At 48.8% G+C, this 15,369-nt stretch overlaps 1 protein-coding gene across 50 annotated transcripts in view; it reads left to right on the forward strand.

Moving 5' to 3' along the window:
- Nucleotides 1–15,369, forward strand: part of SHISA6 (shisa family member 6) — a 167,257-nt gene that overhangs the window by 30,836 nt on the left and 121,052 nt on the right. For all 50 annotated transcript variants that reach the window (XR_011683350.1, XR_011683352.1, XR_011683349.1 and 47 more), the window contains exon 4: nt 4,602–4,697. Coding sequence is in view for 2 of the 50 variants with exons in the window: in XM_071452709.1 (XP_071308810.1) it covers nt 4,602–4,697 (96 nt within the window). In the remaining 48 variants the exon portion in view is untranslated. The remainder of the gene's footprint in view (nt 1–4,601; nt 4,698–15,369) is intronic.

A 15,369-nucleotide genomic window follows, 5' to 3' on the forward strand; every position in this document is an offset into this window, starting at 1 on the left:
TTCCAAGAGGTGGATAACAGCATTTTAGTTCAGCTCTAATAATTCTGTTAAAGCAGAGCTGGGGTTGTAATTGCAGTTTGTGGCCGAGGTTGTTCCATATGTGACTTCTGTAGGATGCCTTTGTAATGAAATGTTCCCTCTGAGCTCCGTGCCCTGAAGAATTTGCCTTTTTTCTGTGTGTGGCAGGCAGAGCACTCTGCTCTCTTGTAACCAGAGGAGAGGGGGGAAAGAAATGTGATGCAATAAATGAGCTAGGAGTCCATTTTTCTTCATGCAGGAAAAGCCAAATCTTTATTGTGTAGATAATTTATTATTATTATTATTATTATTATTATTATTATTATTATTATCATCATCATCATTATAATCATCATTATCATTATTATCATTATCATCATTATCATCATTATCATCATTATCATTATTATCATTATTTTATCAGATCCTGTTGGTTGACAATTCACACTCAGTTCATTGGTCAGTCCATGGTATTTTGCACATCTATCAAACTTCTGTGGTTTTAGTTAGTTTACACATTTTTTTCTACTAATTCTCGTGGGACAGATCTTATTGTTTATCCAGGTGCACTTGTTTTTCACCCTAGGAATAGGTTGTTGTGTTAATGAACTTTATTTCTCAAGCTGATTTTGTATGAGAACTTGCAAACTGCACTTGGGAGAAGTGTCAGGCTGGATATTCATTTAACAGAGCAGGCCTGATTTTATGAGGCCTTTCTTTAGTAACTTCTCTACCTGTTTGCAACAGGAGTGAAAATTCCACCCTGTTTCAGTCTCTGCTGGGGATTTGGGGCTGTGTTGATCTCCCTGGGACAGTGGGAGGTGTCCCTGCCATGGCAGGGCTGGCACTGGGTGGACCTTAAGGTCCCTTCCAGCCCAAACCATTCTGTCATTCAATGAAAAATCCCTGAAATTTGAAATAAAATGAAAATCACTCCATCTGTGCTGGTTTTTCGAGGAGTTTGGCATTTTAGCTGTCTCACCAGGGCAACACCGAGGTCCAGGCTGTGGATCCATCTGGGATGAGTTCCAGGAGTTCCTTCCCAGCCCATGGCAGCTCCAGCACCTTGGGGAGAGCACATCTGGAGGCAGAAAAGAGGAAAACCTCCCCTCCAGTGCAGAAGGAAATGGGGAATTTCCTTCCTGTGCTCCCACTGGGCACCTGCATCTGGGATTGCTCCAAGGGACCCTTCACTTCCAGGTGAAACCTCCTGCTCAGGATGGCATTGTGGCAAATAAATGGAATAACAACACCTGGATTGGGGCCCCCAGCAGCTCCCAGTTCCCTCTGAAAGGAAAAATCACTTCCAGAATTCTCCCAGAATTTTGCAAGGCCAAAAGAAATGATCACAAGTGAGCAGGAATTAAAAGAACCAAAGCCAAAAGCAAACGTAGCACGCTGTAATAAATCCATGGAAAGGGAAAATCGTGCTGCTTGAAGTCTGCAAATCTCAGTTTCTCCTGGGAAAATGTAACTCCTGTTCAAATGCTAATGGCTCGTTATCACAGGGATGTTTTAATTGAACTACAATGTTCCATAAGCAGGGGCAGAGCAAGGTTCAGAGAGCAAATGGCTGATGAGGAACCCTCAATCTGCCAGTAAATGTTTGCTTTTTTATAAACTTCCCCTCCTTGATCTGTTCTTAAGCAGGTTCTCTGGAGGGAATTGTGAGAGGCAGCTGATTTCAGCTGGAGGTGGCAGCAATATTTGTGTGGCTCTGGGGACAGAGAGTGGCTGCGAGGGAAACAGGGAATGCTCCAAAACCTCTCTCATTCCCAAGGTGTTGCCAGAGTGCCTGGAATGGGGTGGGAACAAACAACTTTTGGGGTTTTTTTTGCTTTTGCAGAGCAGAGAAGGGTGTGGAGCAGCGTGGGCCAGGCAGGACAGAGCCTGGGTGCCCTCCTGGTCCTGCCCAGCACCTCCTGCCACCTCAGCTCGGGCAGGAAATCAGGGAAAATGGAATTTCCCTGGCATTCAGCTGCATCCCAGCCGCCCCCCTTCCCTCCCCCTGCACCTTTCTTATCTCTGCCTCTTCCTGAAATAATAGGAGCAGAAAAATTAACAACATGAAAAAGGGAGGAGATGATAAAGAGTATCTGAAAAATCATCTGTGTCCTCATTTCAGAGCTTTGCATGGTAACAGGCAGGCAGGGCGTGCTTTTCTTTTTTCCTTTATTAATGTATTAAAATATTAAAGAGCTGGGTGTCTCTTGAACCTGCAGTGCTGTCAGGGACTGGGAAAGCTCTGAGGAGTCTTTTGAGGAGGCACTTGAGGAGCTGTCCCAAAACCCAAGTTTGCTGTGCTGCTGCTATGGGGGACCAGCCTGGACAGGGGGACATTGGCACCTGGGGACAGAACCCTGACACAAAGGGACATTGGAACCTGGGGACAGAACCCTACCACAAAGGGGGACCTCAGAGGCTGTCTCCATCAGGGACATTGGCACCTGGGGACAGAAGCCTTGGTACAGGGGGGACATGGGCACCTGGGGACAGAACCCTGACACAGGGGGGACCTCAGAGGCTGTCCCCACCAGGGACATTGGCACCTGGGGACAGAATCCTGCCACAAAGGGACATTGGCACCTGGGGACAGAACCCTGCCACAAAGGGACATTGGCACCTGGGGACAGAGCTCTGCCACAGGGGGACATTGGCACCTGGGGACAGAGCCCTGCCACAAAGGGGGACATTGGCACCTGGGGACAGAAGCCTTGGTACAGGGGGACATTGGCACCTGGGGACAGAACCCTGCCACAAAGGGGGACATTGGCACCTGGGGACAGAGCCCTTGGTACAGGGGGACATTGGCACCTGGGGACGGAAGCCTTGGTACAGGGGGACATTGGCACCTGGGGACAGAGCCCTTGGTACAGGGGGACATTGGCACCTGGGGACGGAAGCCTTGGTACAGGGGGACATTGGCACCTGGGGACAGAGCCCTGCCACAAAGGGGGACATTAGCACCTGGGGACAGAGCCCTTGGTACAGGGGGACATTGGAACCTGGGGACAGAACCCTTGGTACAGGGGGACATTGGCACCTGGGGATGGAATCCTGCCACAGGGGGACACTGGCACCTGGGGACAGAACCCTTGGTAGAGGGGGGACCTCAGAGGCTGTCCCCACCAGGGACATTGGCACCTGGGGACAGAGCCCTGCCACAAAGGGGGACATTGGCACCTGGGGACAGAACCATTGGTACAGGGGGGACATTGGCACCTGGGGACAGAGCCCTGCCACAAAGGGGGACATTGGCACCTGGGGACAGAACCCTGCCACAAAGGGGGACATTGGCAACTGGGGACAGAACCATTGGTACAGGGGGGACATTGGCACCTGGGGACAGAGCCCTGCCACAAAGGGGGACATTGGCACCTGGGGACAGAACCCTGCCACAAAGGGGGACATTGGCACCTGGGGACAGAACCATTGGTACAGGGGGGACATTGGCACCTGGGGACAGAGCCCTGCCACAAAGGGGGACATTGGCACCTGGGGACAGAACCCTGCCACAAAGGGGGACATTGGCACCTGGGGACAGAACCATTGGTACAGGGGGGACATTGGCACCTGGGGACAGAGCCCTGCCACAAAGGGGGACATTGGCACCTGGGGACAGAACCCTGCCACAAAGGGGGACATTGGCACCTGGGGACAGAGCTCTGCCACCAGGGTGCCCTCAGGGGCTGAGAATCTCCTCTGATTCCCTCTGAGACCCGGGAGGGCAAAGGTGGATCTGAGCCTTTTCCTGAGGATTGGGTTCTTGGATTTGGCCCTTTGGGGCTTCCTCTCCCAGATTCTGCTCACAATTTCCAACATGTGCAAGTTGTTCTTCTTCAAAAATCTTTGCCAGGAAATAATTCAGGCTTTGATGTTGCTGCAGGTGTCATTTTCTGGGCCACTCTCAGGGTGCCTTAAATTGTGCAATGTGTGTGAGGGGGACAGAAGGGCTGCATAGCACATATATAAATAAATAAAAATAAAACTTAAAAAATATATGAATGATATAAATATAAATGTAAATATTAATAGAAAGAGATAAGTCTCTTTTCTAGAAATATATATAGGCAAAATATATTTATATAATTATTATATTAATATATTCTGATATTAATATTATATTATTCAATTATTATATATTATATACATAAATGTATTAGATATATATATATACATATATAAAATATATGAATATATATAAGTATATATGGAAAGGTATAAATATATTCTATATTCCATATTCTATACTCTATATCCCATACTATGTAATATATAATATATAATATATAATATATAATATATAATATATAATATATAATATATAATATATAATATATAATATATAATATATAATATGTAATATATGATGTATTATGTATTATATATAAATATATAACTATAACTATAAATGTGTATATATGAATCTATAAGTATATATAACTATATATAAATATATATATATAAATATATATATATAATATATTATATATATATATATATATATATATAAAAAATATAAATATCTGTATATGCACAGGGATAGAGTGGCTGAAGGTGTCTGTGTTTCCTTTTCCCTGCAGGTCACTATGGGAAGGATATTTATCGCAGTGGAGGGCCAGATCTCCATAATTTCATCTCCTCCGGGTTTGTCACGTTAGGAAGAGGACACACGAAGGGTACAGTGGAAACCATTTTTTGCTAAATCCAATGCAATGAAACGATTGTTTGCAATCCGAACCCGGAGCTGGGTGCCCGCAGCTGGAGCGGGGCCGGCCCTGGAGATGCGGGGCTGGGCTGGGCAGGACCTGCAGGTCCTGGCAGGGCGGTGCAGGCTCCCCCGGCTGGGCAGTGGCTCCTGCAGCTCTGGGTTTTCCTGAGAGGGAGGGCAGCAATGTCCATCTGTCCCAGGGCAGGCAGTGACCACTTCCAGACTCTGGGGCTGGAGCTCCTTTCTTTGACTTCTGGGCTTTTCTTTTAGTTATTTATTTATTTAAATGGTGGGGCGGGCAGGGGGGGTTATGATGAATATTTTATAAAATTATTTCTTTTTAGCTCCTATATTTTCTGTGTTCCTATAACCTGTGATATAATGTACAAAACAGGAAACCACGAAAATCGACATGTGCTGCTGTGTGTATGTTCTGTGTACATGTACTGTATATAAATATCTGTGCAGACACAGCTTTGACACAAATAACCGAACATCCAGGGCGTCCTGGTGCCACCAGAGCCGTGTCCTGGTGCCACCACAACCCCAGGCAATGTTCACTGGTGATGCTTTTGGTGAGTTTTTCTGGTGTACAGTGAGACGTGCTCGGAGTGTCCTCCTGTCCCCAGTGCCACCGGTGGCCTGGCTGTGACACCGGGGGTGCATGTGCCATTCCTGTCCCCTTCTGTGTCCCCAAGACTGCTGTACCCCCTGCAGACACAATGTATGTGGAGATTCCTCTCTCACCAATGTACTGTGTCCTCGTGCTCGCCTGGTTGAACGCTCCTGTGTTGTTTCTGTGGATGACCGTGACTCACAAATGATTAAAAGACCTTGATATTTTAATTTTTTTAATTTTTTTTTTTAAACTACATTTCCTGCACTTTTTCCAGTTCTCCACGAGTGTCATCCAAAGTAGTGTTGGTCCTGTAGAACTGTCAGAGAAGAAACAAATATATGTATATTGTCTGTGTATGTCTGTGTGTGCTTAAATAAAGTTTACTGAGGCTGAGGCAGCACCCGTGGGACTTGTAATCCAATACCCTGTAATCCAATACCCTGCAATCCCAGGTTTGTGATCCAAACCCCTGTAATCCTGTACTCTGCAATCCCAGATTTGTGATCCAAAACCCTGAAATCCCAGCCCTGTAATCCAATACCCTGAAATTCCAGATTTGTGATCCAATACCCCTGGAAATCCCACTCCTGTAGTCCAGTACCCTGTAATCCAATGCTCTGCAGTTCCAGTCTTGTAATGCAATACCCTGAACTTTCTGATATGTAATCCAATATCCTACAGTCCAAAATTTGTAATCCAATCCCTACAATCCTAGATTTGTTATCCCATCCCTGCAATCCCAGATCTGTTATCCCACCCCTAAAATCCCAGATTTGTTATCCAACCTCTTGCAATCCCAGATTTGTTCTCCCATCCCTGCAATCCCAGATTTCTTCTCCCATCCCTGCAATCCCAGATTTATAATGCAATCCCTGCAGTCCCACATTTGTAATGCAATCCCTGCAATCCCACATTTGTAATGCAATCCCTGCAGTCCCACATTTGTAATGCAATCCCTGCAGTCCCACATTTGTAATGCAATCCCCACAATCCAGATTTGTTCTGCCATCCCTGCAGTCCCACATTTGTAATGCAATCCCTGCAGTCCCACATTTGTAATGCAATCCCTGCAATCCCACATTTGTAATGAAATCCCACATTTGTAATGCAATCCCTGCAATCCCAGATTTGTAATGCAATCCCACATTTGTTCTGCCATCCCTGCAATCCCACATTTGTAATTCAATCCCTGCAGTCCCAGTCCAGCTCTGCACTGAGGGAAGGGAAGCAGAGGACCCTCTCAGGTGGGCTGGGAGCTGCCCAGGTTCCAGGGAGGAGCCAGGGCTGACATTTCACACAAGGTGTCCCCATCCCAAGGGGGTTTTATGGTCATGTCCTGCCACATCAGGAGCGTTTTTAGGGCCAGGTAGCAAAGGTGTCCCAGCAGTGATGGTGTCCCCCAGGAGTGGGGTGCCCTGATGAGCTCCACCAAGCGCTGGAGATCCCTGGGCAGGGCTGTAAACCCAGCTCTTTGTCTCAAACAGGTGAGTTATCCTCACCTCACACTCCTGAGGCACCTCCCAGCAGTTTGCTGGACAAAAAGGCTGCTCCCAGTTCCTTCCCAGGTGAGAACAAAACCTCCTCTCCTCCTCCAGCTGCAAAGGCTCTGCTCTCCTGCAGGGGTCCAGGGGTTTCCACACCTTTTCCTGTCCCTGGCAAGGGGGACAGTGGGCAGCAGCCTGCTCATCCACCACAGCCCTCAGACAGGGAGGGTTCCAAACAGAACAAAAGGCTTTGTTCTCTCAAGAAATGAATATCCTGGCTGCTTATAGGCATCAGAATGGACTGGCCTTAGAATTTACCTTTCAGCTGCCTGTAAATCCACCTGGTTTTGGAACAGTGCTGTAATGTTCATTTCCAGTTTCTTAACGACAGATTGCCCCACTGCTGGGTGGTGGGAGTGATGAGCACCTCACAGCTGCTGCAGGACCTGCTTGTGCTCATGTGTGGCTTTGTCTGTGTCTGTGACATGAGCTGGCTGTCTGTCTGTGCTGTGATGGGGGCACGGGGGGTGTCACAAAGGACTGAGGGTTCTGCCATTGGCATTGTGCCTGAAATGCTTGGATTTGGGGAAATATTGTGTGACAGCTTTCCTGAGTTCAGCTGGAAGTCACCACCCAATACCTGTAAGGAGGGGTGAGAGAGTGGGTTCTGTGCTCCTTTGTCCTATTCCTATTTAGATGAGTGGGTTCTATGCTATTTCATCCTATTCACATTTAGATGGATGGGTTCTGTGCTCTTTTGTCCTATTCCCACTGAGGTGAGCAGGTTCTGTGCTCTTTTGTTCTATTCCTATTTAGATGAGTGGGTTCTGTCCTGTTTTCTCTTATTCCTACTGGGATGAGCAGGTTCTGTGCTCTTTTCTCCTATTCCCACTGGGATGAGCAGGTTCTGTGCTCTTTTCTCCTATTCCCACTGGGATGAGCAGGTTCTGTGCTCTTTTCTCCTATTCCCCTTGAGATGAGCAGGTTCTGTGCTCTTTTCTCCTATTCCTATTTAGGTGAGCAGGTTCTGTCCTGTTTTCTCTTATTCCTACTGAGATGAGCAGGTTCTCTGCTCTTTTGTCCTATTCCCACTGAGATGAGCAGGTTCTGTGTTCTTTTGTCCTATTCCCATTGAGATGAGCATGTTCTGTGCTCTTTTCTCCTATTCCCACTGAGATGAGCAGGTCCTGTCCTGTTTTCTCCTATTCCCACTGGGATGAGCAGGTCCTGTCCTTTCCCAGTTCCAGCCCTTGTGTTCCACCCTCCACCCCAGCCAGGTAACCCCACCCTGCCCTGTGGAGGGGGTTCTGCCCTGCCCTGCATGAAGCCAGTCAAGTTCCTCTCAATATTTCTCTGCACTGGGAGACACATTTTTGGTGTTTTCTCAACTGTGCTGTGGCAGAACTCCAAGTGCTGAGTAATATTTAAGGGCTCATCTATTTTGGGCAGAAGACAAAGACGTGAGCCGTGCCAAGGCACCATGGAGACCAAAGCAGCAGATCCACGTGTGTGCCATGCCCAGGATGGGCATTCATGGCTCTTCCATGGCATTCCCCTGTTCCATGCATCCCTGAGGGCTCTGGAGCCATTCCAGGGTGTGCTCCCCAAGCCATGGGCAGCTCCTCTGCTCTCAGGATGGTCCAGGGGTGAATCCTGGCTGTTCAGGGGGTAGAATTCCCTGTGGTGAGGCACAGGGGCTGATCTCATGCTGGGTTCAGTAGGAGGAGGTTGGGTGGTTGGTTCTGAGGTGGCAGCTTTGAATTCTGTGTGGAATTAAGCACCAGCCATGCATCCCTGCCTGCCATCTGGGAGTTCTGGAGCCATTCCAGGGTGTGCTCCCCAAGCCATGGGCAGCTCCTCTGCTCTCAGGACGGTCCAGGGGTGAATCCTGGCTCTTCAGGGTGTGGTGAGGCACCAGGCAGGGCTGATCTCGTCCCAGGTTCGGTAGGAGGAGGTTGGGTGGTTGGTTCTGGGGTAGCAGCTTTCAGTTCTGTGTGGAATTGAGCACCAGCAGCTCTGAGGGGTTCACTGGGAGGGCACAGGGCGCTGAGCCCCCAGAGAGGGAGGGTGGATCCCACATTCCTGTGTGGGAGCAGCTCCTGCTGCTGCTGCTGGTGCCGTGGGAGGGTTCAGAGCTCCGGGGACACACGTGGGAGACAGGAGCCCGCTCACCCCTCTGTGATTGAAACCCCAGCTCCCTCAGCCTGCTCGGAGCACCCTGGCACTGCCTGTGTCCCACCCTGGCCCGGGCTGTGCCCTCAGGGCTCTGCACAGCTCTGGCACCCACCCAGCCTGGAGGGGATTTACAGCCACAGATTTGGGATAAACACCCTGGAGGAGGAACTCATCCACTCCACGCTGCCTACCCCACACCATATTGCTGGGGTTTTGCATAAAAACCTGTTATTTGGTTCTTATTTTATTTTCATTTTGGTTTTGGTCGTTTTTTACTTTGGCTTGGTTGTTTTTTTAACTCCCAGTCTCAGACCTTGCCAATGGTTTCCCAGTGGGATGGAGCTCCCTGGGTTTCAGCAGTCTGGAGCCCAGGAGAGATGATAACTCAGATGAAAACCTCTGGTCGGCACTCAACAGCTTCTCGGTTTTCCTGGTGGCTCTGCAAGAGTGTGAAAAACAGGGAGGTTATTAAACAGGGAGGTTATTTTCTGTTCCTGGTGAGGATGCTGCAAAGTGAGGGTGCTGCAAAGTGAGGGTTCTGGTTGTTCCCCAGATCCTGGCACAGCCCAGCCTCCTCTCCCAACGGGTGTAGCAAAGGCAGATGAGGAGCAGGATAACGTCACCAGATTTGGATCCCATAGTGCCTCAGGTTTTTCCCTGAAGGCCACATGAAGGATGCTGGAATTTACATTTTTCCATCTGAAAAGGAAAAAAAAAAAAAAAAAAAAATCAGATGATGACCTCTGGTCAGCACTCAACAGCTTCTTTGTTTTCCTGGTAGCTCTGGGAGAGTGTGAAAACAGGGAGGTTGTTTTCTGGGAAAAGCAGAATTTCCCAGCTGAGCTGAGTGCAAGGGCAGGGGGAGCAGGGCGTTCAGGCTCCTCTGCAGGGTCATTGCAGAGGGGAAAACAGAGCTGTCCCTGCAATCTGCTCCTTCCCTGTGAGCTCATGGCAGATCCTGGAGGAGCTGCAGAGGCAGGGAACCTCAGGAGGAGTCAGATGTGCCCCGAGCTGCCCAAGAAACTTCCAGAAATGGAGCCTCTCCCTCTCGGTCCCAGGCTGTGCCTCGGTTCCCTGGCAGGTGTGCTCTGAGCCAGGCCATCTCCAGGAGGGTTTTTTACATTTTTTCTTGCTCAGCCTTGCTCTGAGGATGTTCTCCTGCAGTGCCAGCAGGCAGGAAAGAGAGGAAGGGGTGAGGCACGAGTGCAGGGCAGGGATTGTGGCTGCACAGGGTGCAAACCTGCTGGGCACAGCCGGCCTGTGACTGAGCAGCAAGAGCTCCCCTTTTCCACAAGAAAATATTGTGATTTGCTGTGCACCCCTGGCAGATCTGCAGCCCAAATGTGGGATTTGCCTGCTGGGCTTTGTCTTGTACCCTGGGCATGGGCACAGGGCTCAGGGCACGGCTCTGGGGGCACAGGGTTTGTGCCTGGTGGGTGGAACAGGGTGTTTGTGCTTCAGCAGGACCTTACACCAGGCAGATACTGTCCTCAGACCCAGCATCACCCCTGGGGAACATCCCCCTCCTTTGTGGGCATTCAAAAGGAGAAAATTGTCCTTGATATGCCTTAGAAAATGAACATTTTCCCTGGGTGTATATATATATATTTTAATATAAATAAATATAAATATATATATTTATATATTATATATAAATTATATATATATAATATATATCTCATTTTCTTTTAATTACATATAAATATAATGATATATTAATATATCATTATATTTATATATAATTAAAAGAAAATTATATACTAAAACTCTACTAAAGATTAGAAGAAAGGATTTCATCACAAAATTAGCAAGGAAGGAAAAGGAATGATAATAAAATCTTGTGACTGACCAGAGAGTCCGAGACAGCTGGACTGTGATTGGCCATTAATTAGAAACAACCACATAAGACCAATCACAGATGCACCTGTTGCATTCCACAGCAGCAGATAATCATTGTTTACATTTCATTTCTGAGGCTTCTCAACTTCTCAAGAAAAAAAGATCTTAACAAAAAATTGTCCATAAAATATGTCTGTGGCAATGCCCAAAGCTGCCTTGCCCACTGTACCTTAAATCCAGAAAACCCTGCATCAGTGCCTGGCAGCAGGGCTGGGACATCCTGTGCAGCACCAGAGCAGGTCATTCCCCCAGGATGTTTTCATCTCCCATCCATGGTGTTCCCTCACTGCCCATCCTTGGAGCAGGTCATTCCCCCAGGATGTTTTCATCTCCCATCCATGGTGTTCCCTCACTGCCCATCCTTGGAGCAGGTCATTCCCCCAGGATGTTTTCATCTCCCATCCATGGTGTTCCCTCACTGCCCATCCTTGGAGCAGGTCATTCCTCCTGGGGTGTTTTCATCTCCCATCCATGGTGTTCCCTCACTGCCCATCCTTGGAGCAGGTCATTCCCCCAGGGATGTTTTCATCTCCCATCCATGGTGTTCCCTCACTGCCCATCCTTGGAGCAGGTCATTCCCCCAGGATGTTTTCATCTCCCATCCATGGTGTTCCCTCGCTGCCCATCCTTGGAGCAGGTCATTCCTCCAGGATGTTTTCATCTCCCATCCATGGTGTTCCCTCACTGCCCATCCTTGGAGCAGGTCATTCCCCCAGGATGTTTTCATCTCCCATCCATGGTGTTCCCTCACTGCCCATCCTTGGAGCAGGTCATTCCCCCAGGATGTTTTCATCTCCCATCCATGGTGTTCCCTCACTGCCCATCCTTGGCTGCTTTCCCTGCAGGCTGAGCTGTCTCTGACAGGTTCTGTATTTCAGCTCTGACAGGTCTGGATGCAAACCAGTCTCGATGCAGACACCCCAGTGATGGGGAGCGCGGAGCTGCTGCAGGCTGGGACACTGGGGTGGCTCCACTGCCCCTCTGGCACAGCCCTGGTGCCTTGGAACACCCCAAACTGAGCCCCTCTTGCAGCCATCACCTCAGGACTGGTGGGGCTGCTGCTCCATTGGCTGTAAATATGATTCAGAGATGAGTGGGAGAGAAGAGATTTATTAATTTGCTCCTCATTAGCAGTTTGAGAGTTGTGATTCCCCCCTCCAACACTGCCCTGGCTCCCTGCTGCCATGGCTGGTTCCCCGTTGCTTGGCTTGCAGCTCTGTGTTCCAGTTCCTTTCCCAAAGCGCTGCTTTGTACCCTTAATTTGTTGTTTTGGGGTCTTATATTACACCTGTCACAACTTCCTGGGCCCAGCACAGCTACAAGACACGCAGTGAATCAGCTCCAGGCTGGAATTTACAGCCTGCCCCCATCATTAGTAATCCCCACTCGCAGCAGACTCATTATTACAGGCAAAGGCAGGACTTGGAGGATCATTTTTTTCACACCTGCACCTGTGACTTGCCGTGAATAGATCTGCAAAAATTGAGGGTTAGGTGTGCTGGGTCCTTAAACACTTGTTAGAAATCCCATCAATGGAGAGCTGTGGAGCCCGAGCCCGCTGCATGCCAATGAATCACTTTCTGTTTATCCTGGATCCTTTCGGATGATTTCCATGCTGCCTTGGTTAAGATCACCCACATTCCTGATTCCAGATGAATCCCAAGCCCTGCATATTCTGACACCTAATTGTATTGCCTGGGAAATAGGATCATTGGGATGGGAAGGGGGGCCTGGGAGCTGTGCAGGAACATTCCATGACGCAACAGGACATTTCAGGCCTCTCTGAATTATTTAATTCAGACGTGGCCCGGCCATTTCTCAGCAGAGTCTGGACAGCTCTGGTTTTTATAGCCCTGGGAGCAGCCAGGTGGGAGGAGAGGGGGAGAGGCCATGGAAAACGTTCCAGTGGCTGCAGGGCTGCGGGGAGGGATGGGGGGACAGCAGCAAAACCCTCTCAGTGTCTGGTGTCCCCTCCTGCAGGGAGCAGTGAGACAGCAGAGCTGGGGGGCTCCTGTCCTGCTGCCCCAGGAACCTGGGCAGGGCCTTCAGGGATGGGGCTCTCCAAGCCTGGTGGGATCTGAAATGCAGGGAGCTCTCAGAAGTTTGGGCCTGCGAGCCAAAGATGAGAATTAAACCCAGGATTTGATCTGAGACCTTGGAAAAGGCTCCCAAACTCAGGGGACAGAAGCGAGAATGTGGATTTGGAGTTTGAAGCAGAGACAGGTTGAGCTAAGTGGAGGAAAGTTTAGAGTTTTAGAGTTTAAGATATAGGAAAATTAAAGTAGTTACAAAGGTAACCAGAAGTTTTAGAGTTTAATGCTGTGGGTTTGTGTGCCATAACATGATTGGCTAAAAATCTCACACCGTAGCATGAATCCATAAGACAAAATATTTAAGGATTGGGTCAAAAGCATAAAAATCCTTGTTAGCAGAGTTTCATTGGCCAATAAATGTGGCATTCACATTCCCTGAACATAATTTCTTTTGCCCCGGTTTTTCTCCTGGGCAGCTGAGAGGCCTCAGAAAAAGCAAAACAATTCTTATCTCATTTTCTTCTCCTGTGTTGTGCTCATGTGTTTGGAGATTGTTTACCCACGGGTGATTGTTCCATTGGATTCTGCTGGGAGTTGTTCTCACTCTTTGGCCAATCAGGGCCAAGCTCTGGAGAGAGTCAGGAGTTTTCATGATTATCTTTTCAGCCTTCTGTAAGTATCCTTTCTGTATTCTTTAGTATAGTATTCTTTAATATAATATAGTATTATAAAATAATGAATTAGCCTTCTGAGAACAGGGGGTCAGATGCATCATTCTCTCCCCTTGTTGGGGTTGCCTGCATTTACAATAAATAAATCCTTAAAGGGTCTTGTGACCTTGTGAGCCATGTGGTGAAGATGTGAGCTGCACTCACCCTTCCTGCCTAGGTAGAAGAAAAGGAAAATAAATTGCACCATCTAAAGCAGCTCAGAGGTCCCATTCAAACTTCATTCCAAATTCTCACACCAGCCAGCGTGTCCCACACTGTCAGCAATGAGCGCAAGGGCTGGCAGCTGCCCTGAGAGTTTCATTGGTCAATAACTCCATAAAGGTCATGTAACTAGAGGTCTTGTGACCTTGTGAGCCATGTGGTGAAGATGTGAGCCAAACTCACCCTTCCTGCCTAGGTAGAAGATAAGGAAAATAAATTGCACCATCTAAAGCAGCTCAGAGCTCCTGTCTCTAACTCATCCAAAATTCCCACAGCAGCCAGTGTGTCCCACACTGTCAGCAAAGAGCACAAGGGCTGGCAGCTGCCCTGAGAGCCTCCCTGGAGCTTTCTGTTCCTTGGAGCTGCAGGAAGATGGCCACAAGCTGGGCATGGAGCCCCTGGAGATCCAGAAGAGCCCTGGGGCTGCTCCAGAGGCAGCTGTCAGATGGAAAGGGACCCTTTTTTCTCCTGGAGATCCCATTGCTCACCCATCCACTGATTTTGGCATCATTTTTGACTTGGCCTGATCAAAGAGGACAAGGACAGGAACTGGGGTTGTCTCTTCTTTCTCTCCTAGAGACAGTGGAGGCCAAAATCTTGTGTTTGAGGCAGGGAAAGGCCACCAAGGATTGCACCCAGGATTAGCCGGGTGTTTTGGCATCTGGGAGGTCACAGGGCTTCCCTGGCTCTGTGTGTGACAGACCCAGAGCTTGGGACTCTCCTTCCCCACTGCTGAGGATTCGCCCCAGTTCCCCTGCCAAGGTAAATCCCCCAAGTTTTCACTCCCCTGATTCCCATCTGCTGCACCCAGCCCTCTGCTGAGCTCCATGGATGGGTTTCAATCATCACCTGGAGCTCCAGAATGGATCCCTCTTCCTTCTGTGTGCAATAACAGGGTGACAACATGAGTGACAGTGGCTGAGAGGAGAAGAAAGGAGCCCTGCCTGTTCCTGGCTGCCCTTTCACAGGGAGTCTGTCAGCTCCCAGGGATGTTTTGGCAGATACCTTTGAAAGCTGAGCTGAAAGCTGGGGAAGAGCTGGCAGGTACAGCCCAGCTGTCTGTGAAACTGGAGCTGCAGCTGCCTGCCACCAGCTCCTCTTTGAAGAACGTGCTTTTCTCTAGTTATGATCAAGAACCATTTGCATAAAGAGCCCTTCTGATTTCTTGCTGTGGATCTCAGGCTGCTTCTCTCCCCAAACAGGGAATTTCACCTCGATGCAGGCTCACCCTGGAGCTGGATTATGTGCCTTTGGCAGGGCTGCATTCACTCTTAATCCTGCTTGCCAGTTGCAAATAAGAAATTCAAATATTGTGAGAAGAACTGGAGACTCCTGGCAGCAGAGAGGGGGCTTTGCAGAGGGATCTGTAATTCTGAACCATCTGTGATCTCTCCACAACAACATGGTCGGAGTTTGGCAGATGGAGAGCTTGAGCACTCCCAGAAATCCCAAAAATCTACTGCTCCAGCAAAGCCAGTGTGTTGGGCACAGTTTATCT

This window comes from Agelaius tricolor, unplaced genomic scaffold, assembly GCF_023055355.1.
Source record: "Agelaius tricolor isolate 1412-34295 unplaced genomic scaffold, bAgeTri1.0.p SCAF_35, whole genome shotgun sequence".
Classification (NCBI taxonomy): Eukaryota; Metazoa; Chordata; class Aves; order Passeriformes; family Icteridae; genus Agelaius; species Agelaius tricolor.